General features: G+C 36.6%; 1 protein-coding gene across 1 annotated transcript in view; it reads left to right on the forward strand.

Annotated features, from left to right (window-relative positions):
• Positions 1 to 22714, forward strand: part of LOC107714521 (nectin-1-like) — a 193300-nt gene that overhangs the window by 106711 nt on the left and 63875 nt on the right. Inside the window, exons 8-9 of the mRNA XM_016520374.1 lie at positions 10727 to 10874; positions 13888 to 13968. Coding sequence (XP_016375860.1) covers positions 10727 to 10874; positions 13888 to 13968 — 229 coding nt within the window. The remainder of the gene's footprint in view (positions 1 to 10726; positions 10875 to 13887; positions 13969 to 22714) is intronic.

Genomic DNA, 22714 nt, shown 5'->3' on the forward strand with positions numbered 1-22714 from the left:
CCAAATCTTTTTATGAGTTTTTTTTTTTTTTTTTTTTTTTTTTTCTCAGATCCATTCTGACTTTTTTCCTTAGAATTGTGGGTTTGTATCTCACAGTTCTGAGTTTACATCTCAAAATTCAAACTTTTCTCAATTGTGAATTGAGAGATATAAACTCAAATAAAAAAAAAGTTCTATTTTATTCCATGGCAGAAGCAGGCTTCCATACTTTCGGTACCCCTAAAATCATTATAGCTGAGACTTGAATCCTTCCTATCATAAACTGACCCTAAAAGTTGAATTGAGCTATCTTGATCAATTACATTTGGACTTAAGTTCCATGTCTAAAGAACACGAATGTACAAAATATCTTAGAATGTGCACTAGAGATCAGTTTTTGTTCAAAGGAGCTGAGACCAATCTGAGGTAAGATATTGTGGTTTGTCCATACTGTCATAATGTCCATGCTCTTTTGTCACATGCACTAGAATATAACGATGTAAGAATGTGACAATGAATACTGTATATGATGTGTGTATATACCTTTGAATGTTAACTTGCAAAGAACCTTACATGACAAAACGTTAAGAATCTGAGGCCATGGAGCTGCTCAGGGGGGCTGCATTAGCGGCTTTGACAGGTGATGGAGGTGTCTGCCACCCAGGAGCAGGCTGCATCACTAATCATCAAGGTTGTATCCAGGAGGGGCAGAGACATCGCTATGCTGACAGGGACATCACAGGTCTATATATGGGTGGATTCTCTGCTCTCATTGAAAATCAATGACAATTTTCACTTTCTGAGACAGGACAGAAGTTGCAGTTCAATTTTTTCTTAAATACAGTGATTGATAAGAAAAATATATTTGGTTACTTCAGTTCAGTTTCTAATATTTGCCTTTATTTTATGAACCTCTCAGGGCCTTAAACTTGAAAGCAAAAACTAGAAATACTGTTAAAGCCTATACTATGGGCCTATGATTTCTGCAATGCGGAAAATGCAGACAGAATTGCGCAATTTGGATGAATGAATCAAAAGTAGGACTGCACACATCAAACTCTATATGGACTAATGTCTGTGAATATTAACCCCTGCATGTTCTGTGCATCTCTGTGTAAATGCATGGCATGGTTTTATCAGCTACACTTATTCAAGCATGTGTAACGCTTGCGTTGTTTTCAGCATGTGCCGTCTCACTATATGAAGACGGGAACTTCATCTCAAGAGATGCTCTAACAGACATTCATGAGCATTTCACCATTTCATTTGATGAAAGTATCGTCAGATACACACAGAAACTCAAAGGTCTCCACTATAATCCGCCAAAATAAAACTGGTTTTATCTTGAATAAATTATGACAGAAATATATAACTATTTTACAGTAAAATATATTTCTCAAATGAATAACTACAATATAGTTTATTAAACCATTTTTTTTTTAAAGAATATCACTGAAAATCACACAATTTTCGGTCCATTTTAATGTAAAAAGTGAACCATTGTGCAGCACTTTGTTTGCCAATAAAATTAAAGGAATTGTTCAAATTTTATTTGATTGCTTTTTAAAATGGTAAGTTGTTAATTATTTATGCATTCATTTGATTAACACCATTTTTTTCATAAAATTTGTATTAAATCATGAAACGTAGAATCCATAAAAATTTAAACAGACAACACAGAATTTCAAATAAATAAATAAACAAAAACACATTTCATAGGGCACTATTATTGTTTAAATTGTAGTGATTTTTTGTTTTATTTCAATTGATTAAAATGTAATTTAATAAACGGAATTTGGGGGAAAAAATACAACAGATTTTATAGGTCCCTACTATAACCCAATATAATATTTATTCACATCAAACCATAAAAGTTTTATTGAACTTTTTAAAAGTGTGGAAGAATTGTGAAAGTGCCATTAAAGTTCTTCAGATCCTCTCATGTGGTAACTCAGATGTGATCTCGCCTAAATGGACTTTCTATTGTTGTCTTGTGGCCACAAATGTCAAAACAAATAGAATTTTCAATTAGTTTGCTCGCAGAGCACCTTAACTGAGCAATCATAGCAGAAAGGCTGTCAAATGCTGCCCCTGTGATTCCTCTTTTATGATTCACAAACAGGCTGTCATGCTGTTGGAGACGGGTGGGAGATCGTTGCTCTGGCCTGCCAGCTCGGCCGCCTGTTAAAAGTTTATAGTGCATTATAAACCTATTGATCACAGCTCCAGGCAGGCCTTCTGCTCTTACAGCAGAAAAGAGCCTGTTGTCTGTAATGCAGTTGCACTGATAGGCCATTATTAACTCCAACATAATTCAATGGCCTTTACCGCATGCTATCACAACAACTAAGGAATAATATTGAGTCCCTGGGGTTTGGCCTTAAAGGATCAGCTAGAAAACTGATTGCAGTGTCATTGCTGCTGCTGTGAACTTTATGTATCTCTCTCTCTCTCTCTCTCTCTCTCTTTGGCTGACACTAAAGATGCAGGTTATGCACTGATTAGAAAATCTAAGTCCGATATGTCTTCCCAGAGGAAAGTTTTATTGCCCAGAGGTTGCTCTTTCATGGCTGAGAAGACTTGATGGAGTTCTCTGGTATGTTTTATTTAAGCATCTCAGATGTTTCTCCAAAAAATGCCTTAGAAGAAATACATTTAGACTGATTGAAATGACTGCTGACATGCAGTTTGAGTTCATATAGAAATCTGAAGGACTTCAAACTTTTGATTTATGACTTTTATAACTAGTAAATCTTAGCAAAAGGCTCAATTTGCTCTACATGCATCTCATTGCTGTCTAGAAGAAGACTGGATTTATTAAAGACACACACACACACACACACACAGAATCACTGATTTGGAAAAAGGATCACCCCCTTGTGTCAGTATTTTGTTGAACCTCCTTTTGCTTTAATTATAGCCTTTAGTCTGTTGGGATATGTCTCTGGCTCTACTAACTTTGCACATCTAGACTTTGCCCACTCTTCTTTGCAGAATTGCTCAAGTTCAGTTAAATTTGATGGTGGGCATTTGTGGACGGCAGTCTTCAAGTCATTCCACAAATTTTAATGGGGTTTAAGTCTGGGCTCTGACTAGGCCATGCAAGGACATTCACCTTTGTCTCATTCAACCACTGTGTGCTCAGTTTTGCTGTGTGCTTTGGGTCATTGTCATGCTGGAAGGTAAACCTTCTCCCCATTAGCCTTTTTCACACAGATTCCGGAAAATACATGGGAAATGTGTCCTGTGATTTGTCCCGGGGATGGTTTGATTTTGCTCGAAAATTTCAGTGATTTTCTGGAATGTGTAAAGGCATGTGACATTAGGATATGACGTGTAATGTCATGCAAACTGTTTCACTAAGCTGGCGAATGATCTCAGCTTCAGCGCGGATAGTGAAAGCGCAGAAAGCTCTTTGAGGTCCTTGAATTTACAAGTCATTTTTAGGAGGGGGTGATCCTTTTTTCCAAATTAATGATTCAGTTTTTTTGGGGGTTTTTTTCGTTTTGGTGTTATATCTTTGATCTTTGACTTGGATGTTATAAGTTGCACTGAGTAATACAAAAAATGTGTCCGTCTTCATTTAAGGCTGCAAAGCAATTTATTAGCAATCTTTAAGCAAATATTATTTTAAAGGGGTATTCTTATCTATACCCACTGTGTGTGTGTGTGTGTGTGTGTGTATATGGAAGATGTCATTGTATGTATGAATATATTCTTTAATGTTTCGTTAAATAAGAGATAAGCATCAGAAATGAGCATCATATCAGTAACCCTCTTATGGGTCGTCCCTTATCTGGTACCATATAAGACAGGGCATCTCATAAAAAAAGAAAAAATGGTCTCTTTAATATCTCACATCTTCAAACCTGAAGCACAGGTGTTCCATAATCCAGTTCCTTGGGCATGATCAGCAGCAATTTAATCAAATAAAGGACCATACCTTAAAGTTTAAATTGAAAAATGTTGAGTCTAAAATATGTTTTAATATATCCTGTGTTCCCTCTCCCAGCAGTGCGTTCCCGAGTTTAATTGAATCTTCCAGCATGCATGGCTTTGCTACTGTAACATCGTCCTGCAGGGGCTAATGGAATTTCCTTCTGTATGCTTAGCTATACATTTTGAGAACTGGATCGATTTTTCCATCCTTCATGGAGCTAGGTCTTGAACAAGGTGATTAATAAGAATTGCTGTAACAAGGCCTTGCTCCATCTCTCACCATGATGACAGAGTCATTTCAGCCTTCTGGGCCACGGCTGTACAACTCTCTGTTTAACTGGACTTTTGTGATTTTATCCTTTTTTTTCCCTTTTTTTTTCCCCTCCTAATGTGAAAGAGAGAAAAGTTTATTTTTTGAAGGGAGGAAAAGTTTGCAGGTGTGTTTAACAGTAAAGAGTTATTGTGTTTGTGACTAACAAAATCAAGTGCAAATTACTATTAAAACAGATATGATGATAATAATCTTATTATATTTTTTATAATTATAATAATAATAGTAATATATTTTTAAAATTAAATATTAAAATTATTAAGACAATACTTTTAAAATTATTTTTTTATTGAATCAAAGAAAAAAGAGATACAAAAACAGAAAGCAATCTGTTATTAAAAAGAAAATAATTTTATATTATATTGACAATTCAACAAGAATTAATTTCATCATTCCAAAATGCTTTTGATTTTAGAAGTTCTGGTTGGCTACTTGGTGAGACACTCCCTGTATTTTAGCAGAGAAAAAACGAAAATCACAGTCCTTTTCTCTGCAGTGTATCCGAGGCTCCGATCCATAAAAGGAAAATTGCATTTTGAACCTATTCTTGTCCTCATTGTGTGTTTGTGTTATGTAACACAGAATTGTGTCTGACTGCTGCATTAAGGCAATGGAAAGCAGGCCCAAAGTGCAACTACAGTTATGGGAATAAAACTCATAGCAGAAAGCCCTTTCTTCTTATCTCTCTAACATGCAACATCTTTCTCCTTATTAACAAATGCATTTCTTATCCTTTATGCGCATTTTCTCAATAAGTTGCCTTAAAATGATCTGCAGATTAGTGACACTTTGAATAAAGAATAAAAAATGCAAAACTGGACATTTAATTTCTAAATAAATAAATAAATTGATAGCTTTTTTTTCTCAAAAACTTGAGTAACAGAATCAAATGGTCAAGCTTGACAAAAACAATACACCTGCAAACATTTTATTTCCCATCAAGCTGTTGAAAGAGTCCAAGTTTTTTTTACCATAAATAAGTGGATCCAATTACAACGATCAGAATCAAGCATTCAGCAAATATGTATGTAATCACAATTTTGACAGTGTTTTATGGTTTTGATTGATGGATTCAGTTGAGATCTGTGAAGACCTATGAAGTAGGACAGACCGAAATAACAATTTTAAGAGGGGATAAAGACATTTGATATGTTTAAAACTCTACTCTCCATGCTTTGTTAATGTTATGTAATTGTTTATCTAACATATCTAAAAGATCTCACACCAAAAACTTGCTTTCTGCCTCCAATGCTTTTAAAAAATATCCAAGGAACACCAATGCATACCATACTTGTGGAAAGTGGCAAGTATTTCTGCACGTTATTTTGCATTGCATTGATAATTCATCATTAATTAATTTCATCATTCCAAACTGCTTTTGATTTCAGGTTCTGATTGGCTACTTGGTGGAACACTCCCAATATTTTAGCAGAGAAAGCCCAGAAAATCACAGTTCTTTCCTTTGCAGTGTGTTGTACACATTTTTAAAAGCGTTGCAAGTTTTTGATGTGAGGCCTTTTAGATATGTTCAATTACATAATATCAACCATGCATGAAAAGTAGAGCCTTTTAAACATATATGTGACGAGAGGGGCGGGGCCGAGAGCCATGGGAACGGAGCGAGGCCGGTGGAGTAATTGCTAATGCGCGACACCTGCGCCACTCACCGGTCTCGAGTCTCACGGAGGAGCTCCGGAAGGATAAAAGTAGGAGTGACAACAGTGAAAGACGAGAGAGGACCAGGCCTGGAGTTTATTTTGTGTTTTGGTTGTGCGCGACAGTCGTCCGCGAGGGGCTGTCGCGCTATTTTGTGTTTGTTTATTTTATTATTAAAGTTTGTTTAAATGTCCGCCGGTTCCCGCCTCCTTCTTCCCGAACTACGAACTTTGCTACAATATCAAATGCCTTTATATGTAATGGTCATTTTTGGTCTGTGTCTTTTAAAAATATCAGAGGAGACACCACTGTGTACTTGTGGAAAGTGGCAAGTATTTTTCCTGCCATTTCGAGGTTTCAAACAACACGACTTCTAAGTAGTCCACAGGCAGCACAGCACCTGAGGTCATCGCGGGCCATAGTGACATGTAATTGCTTACACTGCCCACGCTGAGTGTGAAGCACAAAGTGTGAGCGGTTTACAGGTGTGGAGGCTTGCACTGCCATTGTTCGCTCTTATGTGAAATGGTGCTCTGAATGTCCGTCATTGTGCTCTAGAGAGAGTCAGCAAAGCGATCAGAGGCTGTTGGGGGAAAAAACCCTGGGAAAGAAGCTTCGTCCTGTCGGGAGAGACAGTCACGGTCAGATAATAATGAAGACATCATGGTGGCTATATATAGGCGTCTTACTCAGTAGAGTCTTGAACATGTTTAGAGATTCTCGCAGCACTAGGGGAGCAGCCATTGATTCTGCCCTAGGTTTTGCTTATTGAGGTTGGCAGACTCTGTTTGAGGACGGAATCCTAATGCTGCTCTGCCATTCAATTGGGGATCTCTGGAAGTGAGTCTGAGCCATTGTGCCTTGATGTTTGATGGAGTACTCAACAGTTAAAGATTCATGAGAATGCATTATTCTGTTTTCTAGCACTATTGAATCAGCAAGAATGCATACGCTTTTTTGGCATGGATGAAACTTTATAAATCCGTGTTCATAATCTTGGATCAGCCAGTAATTGAGGATTAGAGTTTAATGAAAAATACTGATTCATGCTTGGTAGACTTGTGCCGGTATTCGGTAATGCGATATATCACGGTAATGAATATGCACGATATTGTTATTGTGGGCACTTCTAAATACCGTGAATAATTATATATTACAAATTATTCAGAATTTTGAATGCATTTTAAGAATACTTTTCCCATAAACTGGTCAAAATGCACAACACCGCCGTATGCTGCATGAAAGATGCGTGCGCACTCTGATGTAAACAAGCGCAGACGGTATTTTTTAAACAAGGATTAATAACTTCTGTAGCAAATGTAGCTATTGCTCATTGTGAATGTTAATGCATTAACTAAGGTTAACTAATGAGGTCTTATTGTAAAGTGATACCTATTGGTCTTTATAGTTCTTTTGCACTTTAATTTAATTTTGCATTTAAATGTTCAGTTATTTTTGTTATAAGAAAAAAGTTATTAAACCTGTTATACTGTATTATGACAGCACTTTTTTTTACTTCATTTCAATATCGTGATAATACCGTATACCGTAATAAAAGCATTAGCAATTAATCGCAACATGAAAATTTGATACCGGCATATCCCTAATGCTAGGATAGATCCACACTTTCTTAGCAACAATGATAGTCATATAATTACATCACATATCTTTTTTTTTTTCATATCACGTTTTAGGACATACCAATTACTTGTTGAAAATAAAATAAAAACTCTTTTCTGGACATGCAACATCAGATCCAAATGTCTTTCTTGGCTTCTACCCCAGAGTCTGTCACAGTACAAAGAGAAATCCACTTCAACTGCAGTCTTACATTGAAAACCAATAGTGTTCAAACTCCCATATAGGAAATACAAGTTACAAATTAGATCTCCTTAATATTTCAATTATTTCTTCTAGACAGCAATGAGATTAAATAGAAAGCAAATGGAACGGTTTTTTTCTATTTTTTTCTACACCCCAATAATCCCACATTTGTCCTCTAGAGTTTTAGGATAGATATAAATAATGTCTCAAACTGTGCTCACATTTGCCAAGATACCAAATTCTGCCATCAAAAGTAAAACATAAATATGAAGTCCAGTATTTCACATAAAATGAATACTGTGCTATCCATTTTAATTTTATAGCTGTATACTATATGTAAAAATGTCTCTCTTAGCTTGAGTTAGTAACAAGACTTGCAAAGAGAAATTCACTTCAACTGCAGTCTTTTATTTCAAACCAATAGAGTTAGAACTCCCACAGGAAATATAAATTACAAATGAGATCTCTTTAATATCTAAGTTGTTTCTTTTAAACAGCAATGAGATTAATAGAGAGACACAATCGTCCTACTTCTCCGTTTTTTCATCTTTCAGAAAAAAAAAGAAAAAAAAACACCTCATTAATCCCACATTTTTCTCTTCTTGTGTTTCACAAATAGATGTCAATTATGTCTCAGACTCTGCTCAGATTTTGAAATACTCCAGTATATCTCATCAAATTATTCCAGTGCAACCGTTTTAATTTTATAGCTCTCTATACTCGTTCTATGTCAAAATGTCTCACATTTAGGCCTACATCCATTTTTTATTTCCCTTAATGAACTTTATTGAAAGCAGACAAAGTTGATATTTCAATGAAACAGCTGAGACCTCCATAAATTCTTTCAAACTATGAAAGATCAACCACTGAGCAATAAAATATTCCTGGCTGTAAAAGCACTTGTATGTAAATCAATCAAACAAGCAAACTGATCAAACTCGGCACTCAGTATATGACAGCACAATCTCCTAGAAAGCCATGGAAGCACAAAAAAGTCTTGCAAAACAAGCCAGAATACCATTAAATGGCAGAACTAAACGTTATTTAAGACATGAGCGTTAGAAAAATAGCACCGAAGCCACAAAGAGCTTTTGCTTATTGTGTTCAGTTATATTACATTTCTTGGCCTGTTCCTGTCTACAATAATTCTGTCATCTGCTGTATCAAGTGTTGCACGTCTGAACATAATTTGGATGGGTAGTCTAGTCTATGCAGATGAGTTATGACATGTGACTGATTGTAGCACATATGGTGCCACCGTAAACGCTCTCACCCCCTGCTGGCCATCAGTCACACTGCACCAATTTTATGAGATACCCCTGACAGTGGAATCAGTTACCATGTTGACATTTGCTGCCAACATTGACTGTTTTTGACACCAACTAGAGGCCAATCATAAAGTCAGCAACAGCTGCTGCAGACTTCTGAAGATATTTGCCCCAATAGTCTGCCAAAAAACCCAGTGGCTTAACACCCACGAGCAGCTGCTCAGTTGGTTTACATGTGAGAATGTGCTTTTGCTGGAATGCATTAAGTCTGATTGTTTTTGCTGGCATTTCCGCATACATATTAACATCTTAAATTATAGTGCTCTCATAGGGAGCATCTAAGTGCATGCACTTTTGCTGAGCCCACATGCTAAAAATTAAAAAAAATCATAAACAAAATGATTATTTTAGCAGATTTTATACAATATTTTTGTGGTTGGTTGACTGCAGTCCTAAAACAACCTTACTTAGGTAAACATTAATGGTTCAATCTAGCAAGAAGCTGATATTATTAGCCTGCGGAGATCACCGCACTGCAGCTTTTGTGTTTCCAGGCTGAGTTTTATCTGCTGAAATACAAAGGAAACTGCTGCTTTCAGCCATGATGCAAGGATTACAGAAGAAACCTCTTTACCTTCACACCTCAACAGTATCGACTGAAATTCGCACATATATTTGCTCTCATTCTCAAGAATGAGACAGACTCAAAGTGTTCTGTTCACCTTACCTTGTAATGCACAGGTAAAACTGACAATGTTTTTTTTTTTATCATCAGTAAGGTCTCGTAAAGTAAGATTTGAAAAATAATAGAAGACCAGAAGATTAAAACCAGAATAGTTCACCTAAAAAAAAAAAAAAAAAGGTAATTATTCATTATAACATGAAACAAACATTTGATTTCCAACAATTTTATTATATGATTAATTTCTTCCAATCCACTTCTTATTTCAGTTCAAGCTCTAGTAGGCATTGGTGTGAATTTTCAGTTTGCATACATTCTCAATTTGCACAACCCTGGTTGCAAGATAGAAAGTCATATGCATGCATTTAAAATGACATGTAGGTGAAAAAAAAAAAAAACTTTATTTTTGGGTGATCTGTCCCTATAAATAATTTTAAGATGTGTGCTTGATATGAATGCTGTTGGATTTTTTTCTTAAAGTTAGCATAAAATGAATGCTAACTTTTACATCTATAATAAAATATTTTACATCTATTTGCCAAACCACACACACACACACACACACACAGACAATTCATCCATGCATATGTTTCTTTTTTCTTTTTTTTTCACCTTGTAATTTTTAAGCAAAATGTCCTAAAATTATATTTTGTTGATTAAATGATGCCAGAATGTTCATTTTTGAGATAACTTTCCTTTTAAGCTCTGACCTCAACCATCATGTCTCTTATAAGCCATTGACTGGAATGCTGCTTCCATAGTGAAACCTGTTGTCAATATTAGGCCTAATTGTTGGTTAAATAGTGTATCTGAGTAAAAGGTATAAACAATTGAATAGTGAATAATTCTAGATCCCACACTGCATTTTCTTCATGCTGACTTAACATGCAGGAATGAAACACAGTGATGTTTTCATTATCTGTGGTCGGCTGGTGCTGCGTCAGCCTGCGACCTCTTATATTTATGATTCTGAATCTTTGATTGTTTAATCCTGGTGGGATGAATCAGGCGCAATTCATGATGCTATTTCTTTCTCTTCTCCTGCAGAAAAGCCGATGCCACAGGGACCTCCTGGCGGTATTGTTGGTATCTTGGGAGTTGTGGTGGTGGCCGGTCTGATTGTAGGAGTAGTGGCCACAATATGTATGGTGTACAGGAGAGGACAGAAGCCCCGTACAGAAACAGACAACGACCTGTAAGTACTTCACTCACAGGTGACACTGATTGTGGGCACTTTTTTTCCCATGGTCAATGTTGTCCCCATCACTTTATGAAATCGCTTACAGCAGGGACCAATCTACAGTAACACAGCAGAAGCACTGAACAGAAGTTTATGGGATCTTGTTTATGGGATTTCAGTGAAATCATAAAGAAAAATGCAAACAAATCTCTTCTTACTGGTTTTGTAATTAATAACAATATGGCTATACATAATATTAAATTATCATTTTTAATAATATGACTATAAATAATAATAATAATAATAATAATAATAATTTTATTGTTTTTATTTTTAATATTATTAAATAAATAAAAATACAAATACTAAATAAAAACAAAATAAGAAATATTGCTATTGTCATATTTCACTGTAAAATAAAAACTGATTGCGATTGTGCAGGTTTATTTAAATTATGTGTAAATTATTCGGTAATGCAGAGCCTTGTCATTGTCATTAAGAAGAATTAAACTCCAAAAATGCTATAGCGACCCAATTGGAGTGAACGTAAGGCTTCAGCAGCTGTTTCTGAAAGTATTACTCTGTATCATCCCATCATCATGCTGGGCTTCTGGGTACCCTAACGAAAGAACATCCTTGGGGTCATCACACTTAAAATATTCAGAAAAGAAGCATTTATAAATGCATCTCTCATTTTGCTGTTAGTGGATGCACTTGATTGCTTAAGAGCATGTTACCTATTTGTTAAAGAGGCTTCCTGATTGCTATGTAGACCTCATTTGTCCATTTCTCGGTTTGAGAGGCAGGTGTTTCAATCAGGGCTGATTGCAGGAGGCACGTCAGATTAGCACCAGAGCCTGTCAAATCTTAAAACATGTTAAATAAACAGAACACTTGACAGTCAACGGTTTTAAGCACACACTTCACAAAACTCAGGGCTACATGGAAACTCAGAAAGACCGAAAACTTTGGCCCTGGTGATCTACAGTGACTGGCAGTATCTATAGTTGAGAAGGCTATTTGTTAGAAACCAATAATGATAAGCTGTGGTTCTGTTTTTTTTTTTTTTTTAAGTTTTTAACTTCCTTTTGAAAATACAAAGTGTACTAGATTCCCTAATATCTGATGGTAATGTATTCCATAATTTTGGAGCATAATTTACGAAGGTTGCATCACCAGTTTTTTTTTCCCCCTTGTAGAACTGGGAACCTCCAATAAACCTGTATTATGTGATCTTAAGGTTCTTGATGGAGTAAAATTAACAAGAGAACTGGCAATACAATTATGGGCTGTATGCGCAATAAGAAGGACTTTAAAATCTATTCTACATTTTATAAGAAGCCAGTGCAGTGTAGCTAAAACTGGTGTTATATGCTCTCTTTTTTAGTTCTAGTCAATAGCCGAGCTGCCGAATTTTGGATAAGCTGAAGTCTATTAATTGATTTTTGTGGAAGACCGGTAAAAAGTGCATTACAGACTAACTTGATGAACCTGTGATATCTTCTTCAGGGTGAAAAAGGAACATAAAAGCTAAAACGTTTTCACGGAACCTTACAATGGTGAGGGAAAAGCTGCGTGTATTGCGTGTAATCACATCCATACAGTTTATGATCACAACAACAACAACGTTTGTCAGGCATCTACATCGTCACCTGAGGAGATTACAAAAATTAAACGAATGTTTTTTTTTAACTCTAAAACATGAAATGTGGAGTTATCTGCTTTTGTCAAAAAACGACTGTTGGAGTTATCTGCTTTTGCTATAAAACAAACTTTTAATATGTAAAATCAACTTTTAATGAACTTTGATTTTGTAAATTACCTGCATTTGTTTAAGTTATTATTACTTAATCAAAACAACCCAACTGCAGTTTGATTGATATTACTTGGAATGCGAAATAAAAAAACGTGATTTCTGAAAAAAAATACAAATGGGTTTTAAGCAAAAAATACAAATGGAGTTATTGTTTTTGCAAATTAACTCTTCATATAAAATCATGTGGGTTTTAAGCAAAATCTTCTATTGTTTCGTCATGCCATTTGCTTTAATAGCAAATGCACTAAAATGGTGTAGAAACTTTTTTTTTTTTACTCAGAAATTGCTAGCAAATGTTACAGTTGCGATACGTATGAAGAAACAGCAAGTAACACATTTAATTAATTATTACAAACTTTTGAAGTAAAATGACTGAATTACACTAATCCCACTTACCACAAGGTGCAATATTTCTAGTAATTTGTGCAATGAAAAAAACTTTTTTTTTTATGTCAAGAAACAACTTTTGTTATATCAAGATCACAAGAAAATTAAGTCAGGATCACAAAAAAAAAAAAATAATAAAATAAATAAATAATGCATGGCCTAGTAGGGCTTCAGTGTTTGTAAAACATACTTCAATAATCGTTTTATTTACAGATTCGCAAACTCTTTTTTTTTTAATCAGTGTGCTCTGTAGGCCTCTTAGCAGTTTGTTTGCTTTCTCGTTCCTTCCCTCGGTGATTTACTCAGGATGCCTTATTTTCCCTGCCTAAATGTAATTTCTTTTGTTTGTCATGACTGTCATTATTTATGAAGGAAAAAAGGGGGGTTTTCAAATCATCATAATTTAACGTAGTGCTGTTGTTTTCCCACAAGAATTCTAAATTTACCACCCAGCAGTAAATGGAGCACTTGTGTTTGTCGGTAAATGTAAATCACCCCGTGCAGCTGCAATAAGTGTCAAAGTGGAGCGTTCGGCTGTAGCTCTAACACGCATCCAGTCGCACCTTTTATCTGTGTCAAGAGTCAATACGCTTCAGCCGACCCTGTGAAACGGCACCTAAGATGGAGTAGTCTGCTAAAGACCTGGCATCTGCCCACGTTCTCTCTCGCAATCAATCCACAGGCCTAAAGAGACAAATAAAGCACGTTGATTTCATCTCAAAGGAATGAATTAGGAACAAATGAGGCTCTCCTCTCTCACTCGCTTTCTTTCTCTTATGCTTTGCTTCAGTAACCACTCTTTCTCTCTCTCTCTCTGGATCTCAGCATTGCAGTGGCTGATAGCTGTGTGACAAAGCCAGAGGCCCCTGGGACTGAGGCCCCAGAGAAGCCTGAATCCACCACCAGGAAAGTAAAGGCCATGGCTTCCTAGTCAACTCCTTTTCCAAATTTCCCCTCAAAGAGTCTCTGTGTGGCATGATGGCCTCCAGTTCTGTCTGTTTTGAGCTCTGTGTGAGCAGCATTTGAGCAGTAATAGGAAATATTGTGATGAATTCCACAAAAGATCACCAGGTGAGTCACAAAAACACCAGTTTACCCAATTAGAAATGAGCTGCAGGGGTGAAATCACTATTATACCAGAGCACCACCATCCTGGGGTGACAATAGAAATCGTAAGAATTTTTTTTTTTTTTAAGACTCTCTCTCACTCTCTCGCTGTCTTTTTTTAACTGCAAATTTGCGGTCAAGTAAAATAAAAAAAAAAATGATGTGAGATGAAACTTAAAATAAAAAATAATGATTGCAATGTCACAATTGTACGATATAGTCAAATTGTGAGAAATAAAGTTGTAATTATGAAAAACAAAGTTGCAATTGTCAGATATAAACACACACTGCAAAAAATAAATATATAAAAAAATATCTTATGTTTCCAGTGCGAATAACTAAACCGTCTTACATTAAGATTTACTTGAGAACAAAATGACTTAAAGGTGCACTAAGCGATTTTTGCCAAATGATGTTGATATTTGAAAGCACCAAAACAAACACGCCCATACCCCAACAGGACCTCGCCCCTTTTTTGATAACTCCGCCCCACACATACTTACACAAAACCTTGCAGCGACGATGACGGAATTTTCTATGCCGGCCGCAGCATATTCAAGCAAAAGCCAACACAGAAAAGTTGTGTGAAAAAGCAAAATCAACATAACTCACCTGTCAAGAAGAAACAAAGCAACCTCGGCGTTCGATTTCCTTCCTCTCCTTGAGTTCTCTCCACTACTGGAAGCTGCTCTGATATTTGCACGGTCCTACCTCTTGCTTAATCATAACCCTTCTTTTTAATGTTTTGTTCCTCCGAATTTATTTATTTATTTTTTATCTGCCATCTCTCGCTATCTAGAGTCGATCTGCTAATATCCGTCCTGTGCACTCACTGAGTGCTCTCTTCTCCCTATCATTACTAGACGCCCCTTACTGCTGATTGGCTGCGAGTTTGTTTTGGGATTCGGTCCGACACAGTGGTCAAAAGCATTTTTCAAAAATACTATTAAGAGTATTTGAGGATAGGTGAAAGATACATCATGCGTTGGGACACATCATCAGTGATGTATCCTGGGGTCATGGGTGTTTCGGGTCTTTCAACATCAGACACCTCACTCCGGCCTGTGTCCCAGCAGCATTTGCCCATGGTTCTGCCCTCTTAATCGAAAGCCAACTAGTGTCTTTCTCTTTTTACAGTGCATAATCGGGAAATCAAAAGTCACAATTATAAGTAATAATAATAGTAATAATAGTTTTTATTTATTCATTAATGCATTCAATTAATTCAGGCAGTCAGTCAGTCATTCACTTACTAACTTACTTAGTGTTAGTCCGGGCTTCCATTGATTTTTGGTCATGTTACTGGAATTACTGCAGTTAAATGACAGAACTAGAATCATCCGAATCTGCAACTCCTCCTGTTTAATTTAATGTGGGGTGACATACAATTATTTGAAATAAATGTAATTACCACCATAAATTATATACTGTAAATGTATACTTTTTAAAATATAAATTTATAAAAATTATCTGATGTTTATGTTAAGGGATAAGTTGTATCAGATCGTTCAAGGAATTATCAAAGTTTGAGACATGAGGTGCAAAAAAGCACAGATGTTGAACTAAAATAGGTAGAACACTCCCCTGTCTCTCCTAGAGTTGTAGATAAGTCTCAGGGGAAAAAAAGAAGAAGAAAAAAAAAAGGTTTGTATGAATTCCTTATACTCTCCAGCTAAAGTTTTAATAGTTTTGACCAGACCACAAACGCAGTACAGTTTTTTGATGACTTTGCAGTAGCCGGAGATGAAGAAAGGCCTAAATGATGTGCGCAAGCTACAAAGTTGAACTTTTTGAAGTGTGCACTTTCATCATGCACTCTTTTGATGAAAAGTTATTTGTGTAACAATCATTCCTCAAGAGGGTTTTCATCTAGATTTACTTCTAAAACTAAAACTACATTACACTTACCCACACTGCAAACTCTGCTCAATATGCTAAAGCACGTCTTCCTAACCTCCGTTTGTCTCTTTTCTCTCCCTGTGTTGCCTGCAAGCATGTTTCTGTCTGCATGTCCAGAATATGAGTCCCTGGTGAACAGTGGTCCTCATCTAGTGCTGCTTGTTGCTGGTGTTTCAGTGAGCTGTCGTAGCTGTGCTTGTCTGTTTGTAATTCTATTAGGAACCGTTTTAACTACATGAGATACAAAAAAAAAAAACAAAAAAAAAAAGGAACTTCCTCAAATTATTTTTCAACATTTATTGCTGAAGTAGATTTTGGTGTAATGGTAATTACATTTCTCACTTTTTTTGCAAAAAAAAAATAAATAAATAAAAATTCTAAAATAATATAATATAATATAATATAATAATCATGCTGAGAGACATAGGGTTTTTGGGAATGTTTTTGATCGTCCATATGTTTCATGATCATTTAAAATTAAGAGTGTATTCTTTGGATTGTATCATTCAGTGTGATATTTATATAGTGATTAAAGTCATACTGTAGTGGTTTCGAAATCAAGGTGAAGTACAAATCAAAGCTTTTCAGAGTAATAACAAAGAGTCTGGTAACAGGGACATCTGTAAGAGTATGTGAACTCGGTCCCTCTTGATGGCTTTAATATGATGTGTGTCAGAAATAGTCAATTCCCATAATTCTCAGTTCTCATGGAGGCCTAAATGATACATAACAGTTGGTCTCTGATCATGAACAATGCTGCTGGCAGTTCAAGGAGTCAATCACTGTGATTCAGTTCTCAATGATGGGCAGTCTGTGAAAACAGATAAAGACACAATGTAATAAAGCATAATTTATATCCCTAGGGATGAGTTTGTGATAATTCATTTTATGTTGACACAGCGGTATATAATCAATGCAGTCTATTTCCTTGATTCTAAATGTGTTCCTGTGTATGAAAATAATGTGGCACTATTTGATTTTTGAGAGCAGTCTGGCCCATAAGTGTGCTGGTATTGACTTCTGACAACTAGAGCTGAAGTGATATTAAAGGCTGTGCTGCAATAATTTAACTTCCTTGCAGAGAGAAAGTTACAGTGACAGGGCAATGACAGGGTTGATTATAAGCCAAAGACAACAATATGGATCGGCTTCGGGTTCTCTTGAAGAGATTTTACAGCACCTGAAATTTGCTGCATCTCAGCAACTAAGTGATTTACTTGTACATTTTTTTAATATTTGCATCTATCCATCCATATGTCTGCCTGCCTGTCTGTCTGTCTGTCTGTCTGCCTGTCTGTCTATGCATCCATCCATCAGACAGATGGACGGATGGACAGACGGATAGATAGACAGATAGACAGACAAACAAAAGTTTAGATAGACTGACAGACAGACAGATTAATGGACGGACAGAAAGACAGAGAGATAGACTGACAGACAGATAGATAGACAAATAGACAGACAGATACATGGATGGACAGATAGACAGACAAATAGACGGATGAACAGATAGACATACCGATATATGGACAGACGGATGGATAGACAGACAGACAGATAGATAGACAGACTGATGGACAGATAGACAGACAAATAGACAGACAGATACATGGATGGACGGATGGACAGATAGACAGACAAATAGATGGATGAACAGTTAGAAAGATACATGGACAGATGGATGGATAGACAGACAGATGGACGGACAGATAGACAGAAAAAAACGGATAGACAGACATACATGGACAGATGGATGGATGGATGGATAGATAGACAGATAGAAAGACAGATAGACTGGCGGACAGATAGACAGAAAAAAACGGATAGACAGACATACATGGACAGATGGATGGATAGACAGACAGATAGACTGGCGGACAGATAGACAGACAAATTGACAGAGATACATGGATGGACGGATGGACAACTAGACAGACAGATACATGGACAGATGGATGGATAGACAGACAGATAGATGGGCGAACAGATAGATAGATAGATAGATAGACAGACAGACAGACAGTCAGGCAGATAGACAGATGGACAGACAGTCAGGCAGATAGACAGATGGACAGACAGACAGACAGGCAGATAGACAGATGGACAGACAGTCAGGCAGATAGACAGATGGACAGACAGACAGACAGACAGATGGACAGACAGACAGACAGACAGATGGACAGACTGACAGGCAGACGGACAGATGGACAGACTGACAGTCAGGTAGATAGACAGATGGACAGACAGACAGACAGACAGACAGATAGATGGGCGCACAGATAGATAGATAGACAGACAGACAGACAGACAGTCAGGCAGATAGACAGATGGACAGACAGTCAGGCAGATAGACAGACAGACAGACAGACAGACAGACATACGGACAGATGGACAGACTGACAGTCAGGCAGACGGACAGATGGACAGACTGATAGACAGATGGACAGACAGACAGACAGGCAGGCAGATAGACAGATGGACAGACAGACAGACAGACAGGCAAACTGACTGACTGACTGATTGATTGATTTTGGTCTGAGTCTGAATGTAGAGAGCCTCATATTAGTATTAGCTAATTTAGTCTGGGTCTGGTCTGATGAAGGAGACACATCATAATAAGATCCTAAATGTAATTTCCTCACTAACAGTAATTCTGAATTTGAGAGGAGACAAAGACCAGCAAATCATTGGCTCCTCCATATCAGATTGCGTTTCCCCTGTTGCACAATTAGAAGTGTCATTAGCATTCAAATTACCAAATAAGATTGTGATCAACAGAGATCAATGAAGGTGCCAGAGACTGGCCTCACTTCACATCCTGCCCATGGAGATCTGGACCTGAAGTCCTAAAGAAACACAAGATAAACAGTGACAGGCCAGGTTGCAGCTCTGATTGTTAAAAAAAAAAAAAGACATCATATTTAAACCTTCTTTTCTTCTCTACGGATTTAGACGGCGTCTCTCGACTGTTTATGGATATGTATCACTCTGCATGGCATTTTTTTTTATATTCTGCAGGTTACATCATCACTGCAGCTTGATAAATACATCTACATAACCAAGGTCAATGAAAATCAACGTGTGTGTGTGTGTGTTGGTTATCTGTGACTTACTTACATCAAAGTGTCATAAATCCTGTAATGATTTTGCTTTTAGGTGATGGCAAACCAACTAATTTGTCAACTGTTCTTTTCCTTTTTATGGATTTAATTTCATTTTTATTTAAAGAAGTGTTAAGAGTTATTGTCGGCATTCATCAAATATAAGATTGTTAGAGTATGGTGTGCCGTTTAAACCAATGCAGTTGAAATGCAACAGACCTGATTTCACTGGGCAGTTATTTGCTGTTTCTGGGGCCTTTCTTTCCTGGTGTATTTTAGTAGCCAAATCAATCGCTCTGCGCTGTGATTCATACCTGGTACACATTTGAATTAAAGCACTATTCTGCATCTCTGCTTGATGCCCAATAAGGGAAAAAAGGTAAACTAAGTCTAATTGGATCAATAATTACATCAATTTTCTCAATGGAGCAAGTGCATGGAATTCAAAACGGGATCAAAGAGGGAGTTATCTTTTTCTATGAAAAAGAAGCTGGAAAGGAGAGTTTCTGAATTATTTAGCTGCCTTTCATTATTTTGTCCCTTTGAAGAAAGATAATGGTGCATCTGGAAGTGACGCTGTCTGTCAAGGCTTATCCCACTGCATGCACGTCTCTGTTTCTCTCTTACACACACACAAACATTCCCTCTAGCTGTTCCAAAACCTAGTGAGCTACCTAGACAGCATTTTAAATGAACTGTTGCCTAAAAAATGAAAAATCTGTCATATCCGTATGACTATTTTCCCCCCTTTTTCTTCTTCTTCTTCTGTGGAACACAAAAGGAGAATTTTTAAGAAATATTCTGGCTATTCCTTTCAAAATAATGAAAGTGAACGAGGACTTGGGTTGTGAAAGCTCCAAAATGACGAAAAAGCACCATGAAAGTACCATAAAAGTGGTCCAGATGACTTATGCACTATATTCCAAGTCTTCCAAAGTCTTGAAATAGACTGAAATTTAAGCCAGTATTCATGTAAAATCTTGTCATCCAATTTGGTCTCCCCACACATTATAAATGCGTGCAATTTTTTTATTTTAAAGTGAACTTTTCTCTTAAGGCTTCCTAGGCACATTAATTAGTTAATTTATATTTCAGTTAGGATGACAGCTTTAAACCTGAACAGACAGTACAACTTTTTACATTAAAACTTTTTACATTATTTACATTATTAACTGAGTAATATAAAAAAAAAATTTAAAAAAAAAAGAGTAAAGTGACATGTGGCGACCCATACTCGGAATTTGTGCTCTGCATTTAACCCATCCAAGTGCACACACACACAGTAGTGAACACACACCCGGAGCAGTGGGCAGCCATATTGCTGCGGTGCCCGCGGAGCATTTGGAGGTTTGGTGCCTTGCTCAAGGGTCTTACCTCAGTCTTGGTATTGAGGGTGGAAGTGAGCGCTGGTTATTCACTCCCCCACCAACAATCCCTGCCAGACCTGAGACTTGAACCTACAGGTTACAAGTCCGACTCTCTAACCATTAGGCCACGACTGCCCCAAAGAGCACTGTTCCTGCATTGGCCGGGAATCGGACCCGGGTCTCCTGCGTGAGGAGTGCCCCCAATATAAAACTATAATAATAAGATCCTATATGTAGCGTGTGCTCACTTTATACGGCTTGAGTCTGTCATGTTTTTTCCGCTATATGGGGTATTACGGTAAGGCATTGCTGCCACATACATATTATTTTTTCCTCTCAGTCGTAATGACGAGATGTTATGTCATTTAAATAACATAATTTTATATTTTAATTATTTTAAATTTTTAATAACGACATATTACAAAGGTTGGTCTGCACTCTTTAAGTCTTTTATTGGAATCAAAGCAGGAGATAAAAAGACAAACGTTTTGACTATCTGCCTTCGTCAGTGTGACAATTCTTTGTTTCTTAATGATTATATAGGCTAGCAAACGACATACATCAGGTGATTATAGTTAATCAATCAATCCACAGACACTTAAACATCAAGAAACAAAAAAGGGAACAATAGTACATCAGGCAAAAAAATGCTGTTCATAAAAACTGTACCCAACAAGAAAGAGACTTTTTTTTTTTTTACAGAAAACATGAAAGGTCAAAGTCCTCATTCAAACCTGAAGTTGACATTGTCTTTAAATAAATCATCCAGATTGATTCTCTTTGTAAAAGTTTTTTGTCAATATCTCCACCACAGTGAGATACTTTCACATCTTCAATATACATTTAAGTTGTTCTATTATCGTGGTTACAATCAATAAAATGTCTGGCGATTGGAGAAGTAACATCATGTCTTCGAATAGATGATTTATGTTCACTTATTCTTAGTGACCTTGATGTCTTTCCAGCATACATCAATGGACGGGAGTACTGAAGTAAATAAATATCATTCTTAGTAGAACATGTTATGCGAGATTTAATCTGATAACACTTTTTTTAGACTCTATAAAGTGAGCACACACTTTCGACGTGCAGTTTTGAGAACACTAAGGAAAGAGCACGTTCTTTTCGCCTGTTTGGACACTTCAAACAGACTTTGCACTGCCTGTTTGGTTTACCTGTTTACACGTTCATAATGTGCATTTTGTCTGACTCAAAACTCACGTATTCGACGCCCATTTCTGTTATGATAAACACATGTCAAAAATGCGCGTTTTTACAGCAAATCACTCATCGAGGACGCACATTTTGATACAAAAACGCACGTTTCCGACGTTGGGTTCACGGAAAATGCGTGTCGGAAACGTGCATTTTTTGTATCAAAATGCACATCAAAATGTGCGTTTTTATGGCAAATCACACGTCAAGGACGCGCATTTTGCTGTCAAATCGTATGCTTTTGACATGTCAGTGTACAATCAGACGCCTGACCAGGTGTATATGAATACTCTGGCTTGCCATACGCTTGACTCACGCCTGGCGCTGAAGTGAAGTGGAGCACGTGTCTGAAACGTCTCCTGTTCTCAGTCATTCTGCGACTTCTTGTCAAGAGAAAAAGTGACAGAAGCAGCAGTTGTGAGTGGGATGGCCAACCCTAGCCCCGCCCCTGCGTTAATTGCGTTAAATATTTTTAACGCGTTAAACTGAAAAAATTAATCGCCTGCATTAACGCGCTAATTTTGTCACCATATTAGTGTCAATATATTAGTATATTATATTAGTGTCTTGTATATTGTGTATTAATTATGTATACTATGTATAATGTATATTAGTATAATTTATTAGTGTCAATGATTATATATGTTGATTTTATGTTGTAAAATGAAACATGCAAATATATGGGTTTGTGTTCACCACAGACCTTATTTCAGGCATTTAACCAAAAACCCATTCAAAAACCCATTGACTTCAGTAACTGGATGTGCTAAAATGTTAACTTGTTTCTGGGTTTTGGCCTGCAAAAATATGTCATCCATGCAGCACTCTATAGGTTTGGGAATAGATCATTATTTTAGAATTTCTTAAGTAATTCGAGGGCAACTGTTCGGAGCATCTTGGTGAGCCCGTTATTTTACACAGTGTTCAAATTCTATTTTAGCATTGGTGAATGTTTATTTAAGA

The sequence above is a fragment of the Sinocyclocheilus rhinocerous genome, unplaced genomic scaffold, assembly GCF_001515625.1.
Source record: "Sinocyclocheilus rhinocerous isolate Xijiao unplaced genomic scaffold, SAMN03320098_v1.1 scaffold809, whole genome shotgun sequence".
Lineage (NCBI taxonomy): Eukaryota > Metazoa > Chordata > Actinopteri > Cypriniformes > Cyprinidae > Sinocyclocheilus > Sinocyclocheilus rhinocerous.